This window comes from Strigops habroptila, chromosome 12 (assembly GCF_004027225.2).
Source record: "Strigops habroptila isolate Jane chromosome 12, bStrHab1.2.pri, whole genome shotgun sequence".
In the NCBI taxonomy this organism is placed as follows: Eukaryota; Metazoa; Chordata; class Aves; order Psittaciformes; family Psittacidae; genus Strigops; species Strigops habroptila.
Genome location: NC_044288.2, coordinates 6,825,800 through 6,845,104, shown reverse-complemented (window position 1 = coordinate 6,845,104; position 19,305 = coordinate 6,825,800). Strand labels below are relative to the sequence as shown.

General features: G+C 48.5%; 1 protein-coding gene and 1 long non-coding RNA gene across 2 annotated transcripts; both read right to left on the bottom strand.

The window, feature by feature from the left end:
* Positions 1–358: 358 nt before the first annotated feature.
* On the bottom strand, positions 359–18,638 carry SMAP2 (small ArfGAP2). Its single transcript, XM_030504989.1, has 10 exons — positions 18,442–18,638; positions 5,867–6,000; positions 5,214–5,299; positions 4,283–4,361; positions 3,847–3,933; positions 3,312–3,393; positions 2,711–2,811; positions 2,437–2,602; positions 1,867–2,189; positions 359–1,482 (listed from the first exon to the last, which is right to left on the bottom strand). Exons 1-10 carry the CDS (start codon positions 18,542–18,544, stop codon positions 1,357–1,359), a joined length of 1,287 nt encoding a protein of 428 aa, XP_030360849.1. The 5' UTR covers positions 18,545–18,638; the 3' UTR covers positions 359–1,356.
* Positions 7,133–9,759, bottom strand: LOC115616123. The gene is made up of 2 exons (XR_003994215.1): positions 7,862–9,759; positions 7,133–7,827 (listed from the first exon to the last, which is right to left on the bottom strand). It is a non-coding gene; the product is annotated as an uncharacterized LOC115616123 (long non-coding RNA).
* Positions 18,639–19,305: the final 667 nt, after the last annotated feature.

The window sequence follows — 19,305 nt, the reverse complement described above, 5'->3', positions numbered from 1 at the left end:
TGGGTTTTGCTGAGCATCGGTGTAAAGCTGCAGTGCTGGATTCCAGTTCTCCCTGCAGGCAGAGCAGCAGGAATGCTGCGCCCACCCGCCCCGAGCGGCGAGGCTCTCTTGTATATAAAGTGTCAACTGACCTGATTCTGCCCCTGCCGAGCCTGGTTCTCTGCACGCTGACAGCCCCTGGCTTGCAGCAGGCACTGCTCTCTGCCGACAGTGGGACACGGCCCCGCTCCAAAGCAGATGGAGTTGGTGCGACTTGGATGAAAGGCTCCAAACCCCCACACCTGAAGTGAGCAACTCCCAGCACCGACAGCAGCATTTAGCACAATCTGTTGTGCTGGTGAAGAACAAGGGGAAGCAGTTGAGGTTTCACTGCAATGTTTTATTGGGAATTTACATATACACAGGATAAAGCAGACTGCAGAAGTCTGACTTCTTGCTCACGCTGATGAGTTGAAGCAGTTGTGTTCTACTGAAGATGAGAAAAGAAGAAATCTGACCCACCTACTACTTATGCCTAGATTAAAATGTCAGGAGCCACCTGGGGAAGGGGGACTGGGATTACACAGGAACAAAACCATAATATGAAAACAGTATAAATTAGGATGTCGTAGTCATTTTAAAAGTGTAAGAAAACTTGTGGTGGGCTCTCAGCCCCCGATAAGTTACCTCTCAAGTTAGATTGTTAAAAGTTAAATACTTCAATACCACATTTTAGACAGAAAAGCCACTCAAGTGCGAGTTTCACATTCCACAGCTTGCCCCACACTGCGCGAGAATCCGGCTTGCTCAGGGGGGAGGGAGAGGGGTCTTCACAATGACTTTGGTTCCAATGAGGGTTGGTGAGCCAAGCACAGCCAGGCCTCAGCTCCGGAGACTCCGCTCAAGGGAGGAGGTAGCAAGGCTTGCTTGCCCCTGGGCTTGGGTTCAAATCCAGTTCCTCAGCACCAAACCAGGTTTCCACCCCTCTGCTAACCACAACCCCTAATACTGACGTTCAAGTGATTCTTAGAAGGCCTGACACCACAGGCAGGATGAAATAGAGATTTCCCAAGTCCCTCAGTCACACCTCCGCCAAGATACCCAGCAGGACATCAAGTGCTACCCAGAAGCATTGGTGGAGGTTTGTGCAAGGAGGGGGTCCCTCCCAGAAGTGTGCATTGACTGTGCTAAATACAGGGGAGCTCATGTTCTGATCACTGAGGTTTCACCGTGTCTGATAGTGAAGAGGCAGAGATGGGTCTCGGTTATGGAAAGAGGCTCAGGCTGAGCAGGCAGCCAGAAAGAAAAACCCTGAATGTCTCATGGAGCAGTTTTGAAGAACAGAACAGAAGGCAGAAATGGTCACAACGCAAGGGCTCATTTCCACATCTGAGTGCTGAGGGACTGATTGCTTCCCTGGGCACCTCCTCCACCCATTGACTGTCCATATCCCATCATGCCATTAGCTCCATAGAAGTTCATCCCAGCCATCTGCTGGGTCATCTGCGAAGAGGAGAGGAAAGGAGTCAAGGCTATGTCAAGGAGACCGGTAGCCCACGGCAGCCAAAAGTAAAACTCTTGCTCCCCAACATAATCACAGAGTTAAGCAAGTTCTTCTAGAGAGCTCTGGTGAACAGAAGGCACTGGCTCCTCTGGTGTACAGCCATTAGTAAGCTGAGGGGGTTTTCCTTTTAGCTGACATTGCACTGACTTTTGATCTCCACCAAGCACTAAGACCTCTGAACAAGTTACTCCTTTGTGATCCCTCACCCAACCCCAGGAGCCAGGCTATGAAAGCTCTGAAGTCTCCAGTAACAAGCCAGGTTTAACCACACGAGCCTCCCCTGCCCTCCATCCACCTCTGCTCAGCAGCAGACGATGCCTTACCTGAGCAATGTTCCACTGAAGCTGCTGCGCTGGCTGCACACCATAGACAGGCTGGGGAACTGCTGCCATGCCAGCTACATAGCCAGCCTGCTGTGCAGCCATCATCCCATTGGGAACACCAATGACAGCTGCCTGCACATTACCCACATATCCAGCTGGAATTGCCATGGGAGTCACCATCCCTGCAGCCCCAGGCTGGGCCATCATTCCCACCGATGGTGCCATCATGCCTCCCATCATGCTGCTGGAGGGGGCTACTCCTGGGAAGCTGGTGTATGCTGCTGCAGGATATGCCATCTGAGCCGGGGCCATGAACATTGCTCCTAGAAGGAGGCAGAGAGGTGATGAAGGGAAGAACTGTCAGGGGATTAAATGCCAACCTTCAAATCAGAGACTATCACAACATTCGCCTGGCCACGACATCCAGACGAAGCTGCTCATTATGCTGCTCACCAGATTTCCAGAAGGGTCACCTACATTCCCACACTTTTCCCTGTCAGCTCTCAGGACACCCCACCCTCTCTGCATTAGTGTGCTGCCGTTCAGCAGCTCTGTTCTGAGATCTGTTACCTTGCGCAGGCAGCTGAGGTGTTTGAGAGCCGTACAAGGAGAGGATGGAGTCTTTAGAGAGCTGCTTCTTCCCCACTTCCTCCCCTTTGCTTCCTGGCTCAGGGAATAGATTCAGGTTTTCAGGAACAGAACCAGCACTTCCAGAGGTTGGCATAGAGCCAGCGACCTGAGACAGAGACAGCACAAGCACATGAGCCACGTTCAGCGCCAGGTAAGACAAATCATCATCAAGCATCCAAGCAGGCTCTGTCAAGCACTGGTGTTCCCCACTCACCTTCCTGGAGTCAGAGTTTGATCCCACCGATGCAAAAAGATCAAGATCCTTCTCTAAGCTGCTCGGCCTGCCATTCGTCACTGTGCTCGTCACAGGAGCATCTGGAAGAGATGAAGCTATGATGGATGCTCACACGGATGGCCTCAGGCTGAGGGCAGCCTCCTTGCCAATATGCCACTCAGCCCAGTGGCCTGACCTGTAACCTACTGTAGCCAACACATATCGCCAGCTCTCTGCTTGCCCTTTGGTGCTGAGAAGGAACTGGCTCAGGACCAAGGATGTGCTCTGTGCTGTATCTGCCCTACTAACCTCGGAGCAGCCAGGAGCCACAGTGTCTGCAGATGACTACAGCAGCTCCTCTAATACCACAGGCACAACCACCGCACCGGCATAGAGGAAAACAATGAAAACTGTTTCTGCTGCAGTCTTCAGCACTGTGCTCGAGTTGCACTGGCATAGTCAATAAAACACTCTAGTGTTCCCATCAGCTATTGTTCACCTGACACGGAAAATGAGTGCTAAATGCTCATCAGGTTCCCAAGATCAAGGCTGGGGTGTAGGGTCATTGTAACAATTGCAGTAAGGCTGGAAAGGCTCTTACCAAGTCCTAGCAAGTCCACTACTGGTTCAGTAGATTTAGGAGAACTTTTTCTAGACTGCTGCGTCTCTTCTTTCTTTTGAGGCTGGGGAAAAAGAACACCAGAGGCCTTGTTCACATTTTGGGTTTACTCTGATACATTAAAGGTTTCAATGAGAGATTAACCCTTGAAATCCTTGGTTTTCCAGTGCTTTCAAAGCAAACAATTTAAGTATTACATAGTTGGTTTATTGTCCCATTGCGTTGGAGCCCACTGTCAAACTCAAGCATGCTCTAAACTAGGAAAAAAGGAACGGCTCAAGCTGGAAAGCTAAGCAAGGAGTAGGTGGATTCCAATCCCTCTGCGTTGCAAGGCAGAACACATCTGCTTAGTATCTGGGTGAGCAGAGGAAAACAAGCTACTACCATTAGTGTGACTCAATGCATCCACTGCTATAACTGGGGCCAGAAAAAATGCTTCCATGTCAAGCTGGATTACCTCTGTTCTGCTTGAGAGAAGTCTTTACAATTGATCCATGACCATGCCTTTTGGTCTTACCATTTTCACCTTCTCAAAGATGATAGGTTCCAGTTTTCTTTCTGATACTGGCTCATTACTCCTTTTCCATTTGTCATCCTTTTCTTTCTGTAAGGAAAAAAACCCACTAACATGAGGGTCAAAACTCATGTCATCATACCAAGAGAAAGTTCACAGACTTTAGAGTTACTGCTCTAAAAAGCCAGAAGGATAGAAGTAAGGAGCTACATATGAAGCCAGCCCTGCTCTGAGGAAGGTGTTGGCTTCAAAGGTCCCCTCCAATTTAAATTTGTTCTCCAGAATGAGTGACTGCAACCAGCCTTGGAGAAGAGATTAGTCACTAATACAGGAAACATCTAAACTGTCTATTCTCAGAGTCACTGCTTACTCATCAGGCAGACACACACTTAAATCTTAACATGCACTCAAGCTTCTGCAGAATTGATTAGACACTAACCCTAAAAGCATTGATGTCAATACTTCGGTCCATGTATTTCTTCTTTTCGTATTTATCCCGAATGAAGCTCTCCACAGCTCTGCAAGCAGCTTGTTAAAGACCAATGACTCAAGAATAGAAGACTTACATAGATTATTTGACATGTGGATACAAGGTACAGGCTGTAACTAAACTAATGACTGTTTAAAGAGCACTTCCAGCAGTAAGTTTCTTAAAATAATTTAGCGTTGGATCCAACTACTTCAGCTACTCAATTTTTGCCCTTGAATTATTCCAAGCATGACAGTGCTATAAAAGGTACATTAAATCAGGGCTTAAATTCCTGGTGTATTTTCTTCCCTGACGTATATTTATTTCAACCATCACCTAAGAGCATACATGTCATTAGCACAAATCAGGCAGAGAAATGAATCCTGCATGTACAAAAGCACCTCAGCCACCAGCTTAAGACACAAATGATGGCAGAGAGCTGCTCCTGTGTTTCTGTAGGGTCACATCTGTGCTATACTCCTGGTGCACTCAGTACCTAGAAACCCTCCTGTAAGGTAGAAGTTATAGCTTAATTTCTCAGAAGTGTTAAACCTTTATATCTGTCCCCACTGAGACTTTTAAATCCTCAGCACCTTTGACAGCCAGCCTTCCTATCTGCCACACTCCCTAAAGTGCATCTCATGCCATAGCTTCTGGTTCTAACATTCGTGTTCCAGTTCTGCACCCTTCTAGCTCAGAAGCGAATCCTTTCGGCTCTCTCCTGCTCTGTTCTGTAAGCACGCAGCCACACTCAGAGGGTGCCTAGCTGGGAACTCATTCCTCATTCTCACAGCTGATGCCCAGGCACATGAAGTGAAACCTCCTGTGCAAGGAGTGCGGCTGCAAAGCTACAAGATGAAAAGGCTCCATGTTTCCCCAGCAGCAAAGGAAGAAAGGATGCTGATCCGTTTGAGGTCTCCTGAAGTTCTCTGGCAGGTAGGCTTCATAAAGACGATTTGCTTTGCCATTTCCCATCTCTTGTATGCACTGCAATTCAAAAGGATTCTCGTTTGTTTCATAGACACGAAAGCTCTTACACATGCTAGCACGCCAGGCTACCAGGCAAGAGTCTATCTGTGTTAACTGGGAGGCACATGTAGACTTCTGACGTCTGTTCTGTACCTGAAAGCCACTCTGCAGGGTGTCAGTGCCAGCCTCCAGGCTGGGAATCCCTGATGCTGTTCCTATGATCCCTTCACCCCGCACAACTGGCCAATCCTAAGCACCACAACACAGTATTTGTTTGAAGACAAGATAAATATCACACTAGCAACCTAAAGTCTCTCTGGAAGTCCAGGATTTGTCTTCTAGAACACCTCGAGGAGGAGGTGGGCAGCAGCTCCAGCCAACAGCAGCTTCACAGAAACTTGCTGAGCATTTGTCCTTCCCTTCTGATGTTTGCTGAGCCTGAAATGATGACATTTTCCCTCCCTGTCTAACCTAGCTTGATATCTTCTTCCTGCTCCACTTCCCACAGCTTTGGCCTATCCAGCCTTTTACTTCCAGGTTTATGAAGCCCCTCTAAGAGAACAACACTGCTGATGTTTCACTCACCTGTATCTGTTCTTGTGTCCACTGGTCCAGGTTGACAGATTTTACCCTGGATATATGAACTCCTAGGTTCCTGTGGATCCCAGCACAACGAATACAGATGAATACACCGATATTCCAGGATGCCCATCGTGGCCCTGCAGAGACACAAGTGTTTCACACCATGAAGTTAACCTGTAGTTGCCTTCAGCAACTGAGAAACTGGACCAAGTGAACTGGGACTGAGGTGTTTAAGTTTTCATCCCGATTAGAAACTGGAATTAGACATCAGCAGGATGTTTAAAGGTTGTCTCCCAATCATATACTTTTAGAGCTGGTATTTTATTGCCTCCCTCTTCCATTTTGAGAGCTCTACACAAGACGGACAACTCTAAGGGGAGGAGGGAAGAAAAACAGGTATCTAAACCACCCAAGACACTACAAACCCCTGATTTCATCTTGCTTAACCCATGTAACAGTCACACCAATATAAGTCTGTGTTCCTGCTTTAGCAATGGAGAATCTTTCTTTCTTGGAGAACCATCTTGCAGGGGAACCAGCTCCAGAATATCCACTACTGCTCTAGGAAAAGCAGTATAAAATACTCAGCATTTGACACAGGGATTGCATCATGAAATCTTCTGCTACTCGTCTGCAGGAAGCTACAGCTGAGTAAGGAGAGCAGCACTTTGGCCACCGAGATGTAGAGCCAACGGCAGAACCCAGGCTGCAATCCCGGCCCAAGGATGAACAGTTCACTCTGCAGTTTCTACAGCTCTGACCACACTGACAAGTTGCATGCGGCTCTCAGGCAGGCAGGAGAGCTCCGAGGTGCGGAAGGGAGATCATGCCAAGGACAAAAGACACAAGGGAAAGATGAATAGGCTCAGTTTTACTCACTGCAAACAGTTCTCTGAAAGAAACCCAGCAATGCATTGCCCAGGGGACAACAGAGGTCCACAGGGACTCCCACCACTCACAGCTCCCCTCCCAGCCAGGACCAACAGCCCTTGGCCAGCAAAACCCTCTGAAGTGCTGCTGAAGGAAAGCCAGCTTTGGAACATGCCTCTCAGTACAAGACAAGCAGGTTTTGAAAGTAATCCTCCAGCCAGAGCTGCCAACCAGGCACACGGTTAACATGGCCAGCTTCCACCATGGGTTGGATGTCACTGTCCACGGGTAATTGGCCAAAGAGCCACAGCAAAGCCACATCCTGAATAAAGGAGCTGATAGTCTCCAATAAACCATGCCAGCTCTTTCTACAGGCATTACTGCAGATGAGTTATTCTGTCTTTTCTTGCCACAGTTAAAATAGCAAGCCTCAAAGCTAATGAGACTGAGGTGGGAGGGGGAAGAGGGGGAAAGTGTAATTTCAAAGCCCTAAAAAAGCAGCACTGCATTTGACTCTCCTAGATATGTTAGGTGGTTGTTAACAGTTTACTGGCAAACTCCAGAGTATCCCAAGGGATTTGGGGCTGCTAATGCAATCAGTGGCTCATGGTCCCTTCCAGGGCAAAGACATGCAACTTCTAACTTGCCTTCAGCACCTATTCCAGCTAACTCATGTTACGATTTTAAGAGTGTCTCTTAAGTCTTCTGGCCTGTCCTGCCATTGCTTTCTGCCTTGTCACTAGAAGAGTGGCCCCTGAGAATGATATTATTTTAATGAAGGTGATAAAAGTCACGTTCCAGCTTAGGAAGAACTCTTGGTGAAGACACTCGTACCTATACCTCAGCTCCTTCATTATACCTACCAAAATCTAGGACTGACTGCACCAAAGCAGGGGCCCACATGTTTAGCAGCACCTAAGTAAGGTACAGGAATAAAAGGCTTGTTCAGTGTTACACCTGTAGCACACCAAGGAGAAGCCAGGACCCTGCTCCTTCATTTGATTTATTCATGGATTCTCTCCCAGTGACACCCCGAAGGCTATAACGTGAGAATGCCAGCAGGATTAAACACAAGAGTCAAGGTTAGATTTAACCTCTAGATTAGGTTAATCTAGAGGTTAGATTAACCTCTAGATATATTTAGCCTTTGTAGGACTAAAAGGATTAACAGTCAGCTAGATACTACATCAGGGCTGTAGTAATCAGCTCACTGGTTTGTCACATGTGCTAGCTCAAGCCACTGCAACCTCCCACCCTGCCATGCCACATAAGAGAGTGACTCAGTTGTAGAGCCTGTGACACCCATCCTGCTTCAGCCTTACCTCATCTGTGATGCAGGACCTGAAATAGCAGGAGCTGGGTACAGGAGGAACAGCTGACTGACGCTGCAGCTCCCAGCTCTGGAAGACCCCAGCACTGAAGCAGCTTCCTTACGCCAGTGAATGTTTAAGAGGAAAAAAACACAGGCTTTCAAAAATCCTCCTGGCAGCTACCACTTGCTTTGGTGATCAACATGTATTATACAACTAAGGGTAGGTCTCTTCACTGATGCTTATTCCAGCCAGGGCTTGGGCATCCTCACAGTGTGCTGAACTGGCATCACAACCTTCATCCTGGCTCTGAACAAAAACTCCAAGCCTGCAGCTACCTCTGCAGTTCTGCAAGGCACATGGATGCGAACTCTATATCCAAAAGCATAGTGTGTTCAGATAGAACCGGTAATTTCTTTAGCCTAGTTCCACAGCCCTGTATTCTATCAACCCTGTGACAAAAAGAAAAAAGAGGAGCAAGATATGGCCAGAGTGAAAAGCTGCTTTAAGATAAGGAGCTGCACAAGACAAGCACTTCCCCCAGTAGCAGCAGAGGGCTGACAATACACCAGGTGAGAGTCACTGCTTCAACCACCATCACTGGGCAGAGCAGTGGCCTGTCAGCAGCCGTGTGAGGCAGGTGAAACTTGCCCAGCTGAATCAAGCTCCAAATAACTTCATGGTCATTAAAATCATCAGTTGGTGTCTTGGGCTGTGAGGGACATCACCAAGTTTCTATTGCTGAACACAAGGGTATCCCAAGCAAGACAGCCTGTCCTAACCGGGCTGCCAGTGACGAAGTTGAGATGTTCCAGTTACGTTGGGTCAGATGGAACGTGAAAGGCACCAACCTAAGCACACGCTCTCACTAGACCTTCAGCTTTGCTAGTGTCTAATGCCCCCAGTCATTAAGCTAAACCGACATTTTTACCATCTCATTTCTTACAAAGCACTTTGTTTTGGGGCAAAGAGGGAAGGGTGTTGCTGCACATGTAAACAAGCCTCTCACTTCCCTCTTCACAGGCCACAATGATGGAGCTTGCGCTAGAAACCGGATGAGGAAGTGCCCAGTGAAGAACTTTGTCCAGTCACTTCCCCAGCCATTGTCCAGTCACTTCACATGCCATTCGCAAGGTGACAGGCTTGCAGAAAGCCCCAGGTGGTATTTACAGATGTGGGTGCAGTCACATGTTGGAGCTTTTAACTTCCCACAAACTAAACCAAGCTGAAGATGTACCAAAGCTCCAGTGATGGAGCATTGACAGAAGGGGAAAAACACCTTCGTAAACATTTAAGGGTAAAGTTTTTCAGGGAAAACTGGTTTTATCTCAGTAATTGACTTTAGAAAAGAACACAGCAGTGTTTATCAGCATTCCTAGAGCACTATCTGCCCTTGCAGCCTTCGTGCACACCCCAACACTCACCACTAATTGCGTGCATGAGGGCGCAGCACACCACAGGGAGCACTTTACCCTCTGGGTTGAGTGATTCATGGAAACTAAAGCTTTAGGACAAGGCTAACAAACACTTAGCTTGTTAAACCACTAGAAACATGAAAGAAATTGGTCCTTGCATGAATACTCTTGCTAATGTTATAAAAATAGTTCCCTTGAGGAATCATTTTATCCTGTCCTTACAGCCACCAGATGGCTTTGGAGCTCAAGGCCTTAACTCACCTTCATATGCAAAACTGGGAGTTTGCTGCAACAACAACCAGCATCAGCCCTGAAGCCTGTTGCTGCAGTCACTTTTGGTTTAGCATTATGGCTAATTTTAACATCCATGGTAAGCAAGTTACTTGGCACTAACCCGAGCTGGGCATAGCTTGTCCTGTGCTGATTTAGCACCTCATGCCCCTGTACATCACCTTATCCTGTGTGGAAGATGCCAACCACCTGCAGGTGAACATGAGGTTAAAGAAAATGAGTTGTGAGTAAGATTCAAACAAGATTTAAGAGCCCAGCTACACTCAGTTCTGGCACAGTAGTAAGGTTAGATCAGACCACGCTGGGATATCTTCCTAGCCTGGCAGTGGTTGCTGGAAGATCACGAGCTTAAAAGCATCTACTGCTCACTCAGCTTTCATTTGAGAAAGCTGCACTGAATACCTGAGTGTATTCCTAAGTGAGGATGCACTGCCATCCAGCAGAGGCTGGAAAGCCATGTGCAAGAAACTCAGCTGCCCCATCAGTGCTTCCATGAGACTGCTTCACAGCCTGGTTTATATCCCAGCATGTCAAAATAAACCCCGCATACCAAGCTGCTCATACCAGCTTAAGTTAGCATCTAAGCTGGCATCACTAATGCCTACAAGGACTGCCTGAATGATCTGCCCTTATGAAAAGACTCCAAATTCCCTTTAAAACCTCAGCACGGCCTGGCTAGGCCACTTCACATCATGTCTTAGTCACTTGCTGAAAGTTCACACCCTTAAGTGGTTTTAATGAAGGAATCCCAGAGGGATTCACTCCTCACCCTTTATTCACGCAGTAGATTTTGGCTGAAGCTACCCGGGCAAGTTTCTTCTGTAATAACCCTCCAGAAGGCATTTAAAAACAAACCAGAAGTTGGCTGCAAAGCCCCTGCTCTTTTAAGAGGGGGGGGTCAGAGAAAAAATAGCTGCTTTCATAGGCAGGAAGGAGGAAGCATCGCTATTCAGAGCCTGATGAAATATTCCTGGTGCAAACAATCCTTTGCCTCGCAGGCTCCCTGCCTGGGAGCGCTCCAGCAAAGCCCAGCTGTAACAGGGAGATGCTCCTGCTCAGCCCATTGAGCCCAGCTAACACTGCTACATGTGTTGGAGCAGGGCTTCGTACAACCAGCCCCCCTCAGCACTTGCAGGGGAAGTGGATGTGGGAAACTCTCCTTGGAGCTGGATAATCCCCACGAGATGACAGTCACATCCTCAGCGAGTCAAAGTTGAAAAGCTCTACTTTTTTCAGAGCCAAATGAGGAAATAGCCGAGTATCCAAGAGCTGCCTTTGACTTGTGGTTTCCTTATTCTGGAATGAGATTGCTTAATGACTTACTGAAATTCTTCAGTAACTTCATTCTGCTCATAGAAAAGCTATGACAAAGGCAGTCTTACAAAACAGCTTCCTCTGCTCTTCACTGTAGATGTCTGTTCTACAGTCAAATGTCCAGATGAGTTTGGGGAAACAAGGTAAGCTCTGCTAGTGAGTGAAAAGCACAGAAACTCAACTTCAAGAGCTCCAGATTATGCTATTTAGTTATTAAATAGTAATTCAGTTATTAACACAGGCTAGTTAGTTACTGGCCTGAGCATGCACCCCAATGCAGGGCTCATGGACCCATCTGAGATCTCTGAAGCACCGCTACCTGCTGTACCCCAGATTTAGCACCAGACTAAGCTATCCATGTACCTTTCAGGAAGCCATTGGAACCCAGTGAAACAGCGATGCTAAAGCCAAAATGCTCTGTAGGAAGGGAGCTTGATAAGGGTATATACCTAGTTAAGTAGCTTAGTGGTTCAAAAATTCAACTTGATGCCATCTTTTGAAAGAGGAAAAGGCTGGTTTGAGGGGGTTTTCTTTGTCTTGGGTTTGCTTCTGGTTCCCTTCGTCCCCAGAAAAAGATCACTGCAGTAATTATAGGCTTTAACCACTCCTTGCAGGAAAAAGGAAGAGCCAGAGGCATCTATGGGGGTTGAAAATATTGCTTCCAACAACAGCTTGGAGCTTTGCCTTAGAAGTCTTCTTGGCTGTATTAGCACCAACCAGCATACTCTCTCCTACAAACCATAATGTTCACTACAGGTACCTTGCTGACCAAGCGGGACCAAGCTGACTGGTGCTGGCTCCACTTTCTCTCAGGAACGGGCTTTGAATCTTCTGCAGTTCACCAGAAACACGTGTGAGAGCGCAGTGGCCTTGAAGGCAGCTACAGAGCAGCATTTGATCTAACTCTGAGCAGCGGTTAAGCTCACAGAAGCAGCCTTCAATGCACGTATCATGGGCTGACATCTTGTTCTTTGAAGTGCTGTGATAATTCAAACACAGGTGGAGGGGATTCAAATAGATGCTGCGAACAGCAGGATGGGTCCTTCCTGCTGCTTAAGAAAGTGAGATTCATTACTTCACTAAATCAACTGTGAATGTGACAATTCCAGGCAGATGCTATAATAAGGATCCATGCAAGAGGACTGGTTAACATTAACAGTACTAATGGCAGCACAGCCTAAAGATAATAAAATCAGGCAAGTTCCATGAGCAACATATTTCCTGTGGTCACTAGGACCAAAACTACACATTAGTCAGCCCTAGAAGTCGCTCAGGTAAAGGCAGCAGATTTCAAGGAGGCCTGAATTTCCATGAAAACAAAAACTTCATACAATAAACACCACCCCTGTGCCCAAATGCACACATAAGCAGAGCAGCAGGGTAGAAGCTCACACTGTCACTACTGGTTTACACCCTCAAAATTCAACTTGCAATTTCTCCCCCATCAAATCCCTTACAAGATGTCTTTAATTCTTCACCACCTGTTAAAAATATTCAGACCCCACCTTCCAATCTCATTTGAGTTGTGGAGATACACAGAAGTCACTAAGTCCTTAAAATAGCTCTTAACAGAGGAAGGAGTTTCAGCTCCTGGGCTGCTTTTTGCTTGATTGAGAATCTCTTCAATATCTAGAGCTAGACATGAACTATTTTTTATATCACAGTTACTAAAAAAGACTTGATATTGATAAGGAAAGGGCATAACCTGGCCAGTAAGGAATGGCATGTTTTGCCTGAAATAGAGGTAAGCAGTTTAACAAGGCTCTGATGAGAGCACAGGTAAATCCAGCTCTGCACTTAGAGGAAGCTTTGCTCTAAGACAGCTTCTCTTAAAAGCCAAAACTTTGTCCTAGATTCCCCGGAACACATGAAGTAATCACTGTTCTGGCTCAACCTGAAGGAGACCAAAGCTATTCTTGATTCTCTAACTGGTTTTGATAACCTACTTGCATCTTGAAAGATGAACTACCTTTAGACTGCAGCAGAGGCACTTTCTGAAGAGGCTGCACACAAGCTCTGGAGCATGTTTGGTACCTTATGCAATTCCTCTGGCAGTTACTATAGGAACAAACTTTTACTAAAGTAATTTACACCCTCTGCTATAGAGCCACTCACCACAGGCTCTGCATCTCACAGGTGGGTTGATCTAGCTGGTACAGAAGATCAACACTAGAAAAGGTGACGCTGTTCGCCAAGATGCCCTCTGCTTGGAGGATCATCTTTGTTACCTATTTCTGGCAGATATAGAGCCATGCATCCATGTATGTGACTCAGAGCTCTGTGTATCTTCTCTTAAAGTGTACCTTCCTACAACTCTCCTAAGTACAAACCAATTCCAGAATGAGTGCCCACTGGAAAGGTTGATGCTTTTCTCCTCACTTTGTGGCTTGAATGGGAAGTTACAACTTACTTCAGGCAGGTGTATGTAGGGTCAGGCTCACAGCTAGACAGTGTGTCCCCTCCCAGCCAGTCTTACACCATGGTAACACCACTCAGACTCCTCAGATGAAGATCTCCAAGAGATAAAACCAGTCTCACAAAGTTAATTTCTGAATATTTACACTCAAAATTAATCCTGCTTTACGCACAAGACAATTCCCTTCAGACCTGGCTTTAGAAGAGGGGACCAGTTCAAAACCAGAAGAGAAAATGTTATCACCCGTTAAGATAACTGCAGAATATTGTGCCTGCAGCTGAGAATTAAAATGAGTATACAGCACATATGCATCTCCCCTGGCAAGCTTCCAGTACATAAGACTGAGCTTCCTCCTAACACAAGATTTTCTAAGGCAAGCTGAGAAGCTTTAGTCCTACTGCTGTGGCTTTTGAAGCCCACTGCAGGCAAACAGCATGGATCACTCCCCACTGCTCAGTTTTCCCATAATGATCATTTCTTCATCACAGGCAGTTGTTTCAGGCAGCTATTTAAAAAGTTACTGTTCAAATTGCTTGTGCTGAGAAGAAATTTCAGCTGCGATTCAAGAGTCGCCTGATGGAGGAGTTGGGGCACAACTGGCTTTTGGTGATTAGCAGCGTGGTTTATATTAATATTAGTTTGGCTGGACCAAATCAACTGGGATAAGCTACCTCCCCCATTCCATGGGAAGTCTTCACTGCACCTACTCTAGCCCCAAGCTTTTTATCCTGCTCTTCCTGCTTCCCATCCAATATTCAACCACCTCTGCACAGGCAGTTTCAAAGTTCTACCCCTCTTTCAGAAAAGACCAGTTGAAGAACTTAGACCTGAGTTTGCATTTGGCAAATGGTTTCCCATCTAACCACTGAAGTTAGAAGAAGGGGTTGATTTTGGGCACAGAACCCACAGTTCTCACAAGACACAAGGACAAAGGGAAGAGTCAGACAAACCAGGAGGAGCACAGGGCAACCTTAACTGTGGACAGATACAGCAGTCCTCACTGGTGCTGCCTGTGCAGGAACCTGCCATTCCGACGCCAACACAACTGGATCCAAGGAGCCTGTTGGATAGATAGGACTGGAAGAGTAGAGGGGAAGAGTTTGGGAGAAGGAGAGAATCAAACAGAATTAGCTGTACATTACACACGTTCAGCCCAAGCTCCAGAGGCAGAAATGCAGAGAAGAATCCAGTTAATCTAAGTGATACTCAACAGAAGACATTTCCCATTTACTGGAAGACATCTGAACACTTGGTCAAGTCCAGCTTGCATAGATTATACCACATCCCTCCACATCCACATTGCAATTTCAGCCTCCAGACTCATTCTGATGTTCAGCAGTGCATCTTCTGACAGATACTCAATAGTCAGACTGCTTGACAGTCGCACCATCTCTCACATACATGAAATCACACCACCACAACTGCCCTCAGAAGGCTCTTTGCCACGAGGAATGCACAGGTAGAGGAAATCCCACTCTCACTCAACAGCTTCTTTTAAGGTGTTTTGTCCAAGCTATTAATACAAAGGCCTTCAAAAAGAGGATTATAATTATCCTTCACTCCAGCTTCTAGTGAAGACACTCTGCAGCACCTCAGGCATGCTGGGCAGTGCTGCCAGGGCTCCACACAAGATCATTGCTCTGGATGAGTACCATTCGTATGGTGACAGCACTGAGAGCTGCCTATGAAAACCACCCAGATGAGGAAATCTGCTGTTCTATTTGTGCCTAACATGGCTGGATTATGTCCTAAAAGGCTTCCAAGTCCTGTTTTGATCAAGTAACGAAGCCCTCCCATTGCATAGATCTAAGCTGCACTGCCAGAAAGCAGTAGAGCCATGCTCTGCTTCAGCACAGGATGTACTGCTCACTACCTGCCACCCGCTTTGATCAGATCACCCAGTTTACCCACAGTTACTTTGGACCCAAAGTTTCCAATGCAAAGAGGAAGAAGCAGGCAAGAGATCTCGCCCAACTTCCTCCACAACAAGAGCCTCTGACCACTGCAGTTTTACTGTTGCAGAGGCAAAAAAACCCCACCCTGAGCTTGCTTTCCCAGTCATCTTATCCTTCTTCCCAACTCCAACAACTCAGATCCAGGACATTAACATCTGTCCAGGGAAGCCAAAGGGAAGCCATCAGGCTCATGCTTCTGCAGTTCTCTTAAAGATACGAATTGGACGAAGAATCACTTGTACTTACTGCTTGATGGAAAGCAAGTAGTAACAAGAACAGAGAAGACCTTCCCTCTAAGCGATCACTTTGATGAGGGCAGAAGAGATGGATGATACCAGCTGTTTACCAGCAAGAGCATGTTTCCTATACTCATCCCAGAGTGCAGGGCCCAACCAGTAGCCAAGAGAGCTGATGCTCCTGAGAAACATCACTTCTACCCTAACACAGAGAATGTCTCTAGAGCATGAAGTCAAGTGGGTCCATAGCAGCCCTGCAGCTCATGCTCACAGGTACTGTAATCTTGTTTAGTTCTGTATATGGAAGTGGGAAAAAAGACAGCAATGAAACTCAGCAAGTAGTTAGGTCATTGGGAACAGGCATAATGGAAGAGTGGGTGGCATCTGAACAGTCTCTGCCTATGTGTCATGCTAGCTTTGAAATGCTCACATCAAGCAGGAAACCACTTCAAAATTCAGTAACTTCAGCAGAAAAACAGATGGTCGAAAGCCAGTGTTTTATTGTCAGTGTCCTGATAGGTGCTGTATGAGCTGCAAGGTTCTTTTTCTGCCTTCAAATAGCATCCTTTGTGTGCCTCAACCAGCATAGCCCAAGCAGAGCAGCAGGCAGCTGTAGAGAAGAGCAGCCATCCTTCCAGGTAGGCCTGGAATTGCTGATGGGAGCCATCTGGAGCTAGCAGCTACCACGTGGCCTCTCATTTGCACACACTTGCAGAGAGTTTTAGTTATCAAAAAGCCATACATCAAATAAAATGTGCTCTTTGCTCTGCACGAGTACACCCGGAGCTCATCTCCGTGTGAAAAGCAGAACCTTGTGGTTACTTTGAGCAGCAGTAAGAACATCAGGCCTTTCTTGCCATCATTGCTGCAACCCAGCTCCAGTGCCTTGCTGGGAGAACACCACGTTCAGCCACAGGAACCAAAGCGCAGCCCAGTTTGATGCTTTGACTGGTACCAACTACCAGTGAGATGCCTGGCTGAGAGCTGACTGCATCTACTCCTCCTGTGGCCACAAACTCCATCTCCTGCCCTCGAGAAGATTTCCCATCTCCAGGAATCTCACTAGTATAGCGGATAATTGTTTTGCCAGGTACCTCAGTACAACAGAAGCCCACTCTTCCTGACTGATGCAGCCTATGTCCTTGCTTCCAGCTTTGGTGGCAATGCTGAACTGCACACTTTGACTTTAATGCATAATTAACTGGGATACTGCACTTCCAGGGTGTCCTATGAACAGGAGAAGCTACGTGATCACATCAAAACAAACAACCTGGAACTGCAATGAGAATTTGTTTCCCTATTGTGTACACTAGTGTCTCATGCCTCAGAAGACAAGATAAGCAGCTATTTTTGCCCTTGGCACTAGTGTTAGGTGCCAAGAGATAAGGGATTTGCAAGTGAGAGGAACATTGTGCTCTCTGCCAACAGCACCACCTTCAACCTACATGGTCAACCAAAGCCAGTTGTGAGGCACATCTCAAAGTAAGGCAGGTTGTTAGGATGAGGTTCCTGTGTTCGAGGGCTCCTAGAGCAGGGCTGTGAGCAAATCCTACTAACACCATTTTACTGTTGCTCAGCAGTGCTCTCTCCAGTTTTTAGAGGTCACACTGAGGTGACAGTCTCCCACATGGACACAGAAAGACCCTGCTCTTACTTCATTTATTGCAGCTCTCATGAAACAAGCCTCAAGTTCAGATCTCCAAATGATTATAAAGCTCATTAAAACAGGATTTTAGCTAGGCATCGGCAGAACCTTAACTCTTGCTACAGGAAAGCAAAGCATTTCACAGTAGCAAACCACAGAAGGGTATCTGGAATAAGTAAGTTGTTTAATTCATTTGTTTTGCCTTGTGGAATTCAAACATTTGCACCTGACTCCCCTCTAGGAAAGGTAAGGATTGGATCACAGCATGCCTTGAAAGCAATGGAAAAGGAAGCACAGGGCAAAAATATGGAATTCCTTCACTGGTACATGGTTCCAGGGCTACGACTCCTTCCTTTGCCTTCCACACCGCACCTTCAAACCCAGCTCCTGCCGGATCCCCCAAACACGAGCTGCTGCTCACACGAGAGCTGCTCCACAGGACGTGACTCCTCAGCTGGAATGCCCTCCAGAATTATGCAACGCGGCTTCCCGGGTTCCTCTGAGAACGAGACCCCTCCAGAAGAGCAGCTCCCACCCAGGACGAGGTGCTTCCACACGGACCCTCGGGATCCAGCCCGGGTGCAGCCGGGGAGCTCCCATAAGCAGCTCTCGGGCCGTTTTCTGCTCAGCTCCCTCCCAGAACGACGGGCAAAGCGGAGCCGTTCCTCTGCCGGCAGCACAGGCTGCTCCAACAGAGCTGCTGCATCCACCGGCAATTCCACTGGGCTGAACCCGGACCTGCTCCTCTGCCGGGGACTGTAGCACGCACCGGGCGCTGCTCGACCCCGGCGGAAACCACCCACCCTCCCTCCCGCCAGCCCCGAACCGCCCGGCCCCGCTGCAGCGGCCACAGGCAGCCCCTGCCCGCAGCCGGCCCCTTCCCTGCCCGCTCACGGCGGGGCCGGAGCGCGGAGCCATCACCCCCTCCCCGGCCCAATCGGGCCCGTCCTCCCGGAAGCCGCGTCCCTGCAGCGGCCCCCGGGAGGGGGGCACCGGCGGGCCCCGAAAGGCGGGCGGGCAGCGCCGCGCCGCGCCGGTGATGGGGGGGCACACACCGCGCCGGCGCGGGCACACCAGCCCCAGCAGGCCCCGCCGCCCCCCGGGCCCGCGAGGAGGCCGCCGGTACCTTTGGCCTGGCAGTCGGCGCAGAACTTGTTCTCCTCCTCCGCCAGCAGCCCGGCCAGCACCGCCTGGTACCGGTCCACGTCGCGCACGGTCTTGCCCGTCATGGCGCGGCCGGCGCTGCCCGCCCGCGGGTCACGGCGCCGCCGTCCCGGGCACCCACCGCTTCCTGCTTCCGGCCGAGCGGCGGCAGGGGCGGGGCGAGGGAAGGGAGGAGCCAATGGGTGGGCAGCGCGGGCGCTTTAACGCCTTACCCCCCTATCGCCCGCTTCTCCCTCTCGTCGTTGATTGGCTGAGGCGAGGAGGCAACGCCCGCGGGAACCAATCGGTGGAGGCGGGGCGGGGGACGGCAGCGGGGGGACACAGAGGACGACGAGTTATGAATGGGAAGGGTCACGTGACGGGATGAGCTGGGGGCGTGGGGCTGCGGTGGGGGGGGCTGGGTGGGATCGGGGGTTGAGGGGTGCAGGGGGGCCGGGGATGGGGGGGGGGCCTGTGGGATGCGGGGGGCTGGCAGCTCCCTGGAGGGGGCAGCAGGAGGAGGAGGTCAAAGGCAAACGTTGTTTTGGATCCCACAGTAAAATTAATGGGAGAGAAAAAGTCTTGAGTCTTTTGGACGAGATGGAGATGACGAACGGAACCCCGGTACTCCCGTGCCGAGGTGCTTAGGGGAGAACGTGACAAAGGGCAATACAGGAGAAGCTGCAACCAGATGAGCAATGGCATAAAAAGGGAGACAAGCAATATGTCACTGTGTAGTAACCTGAGAGACACTCGAAATTGCATAATTCCTCCAAAAGTGACACTCGTGTCCCAGAAAGGCTCTGAGCTGGGTGGCAGTGCTGGGATGCATCAGCCTCAGGCACAA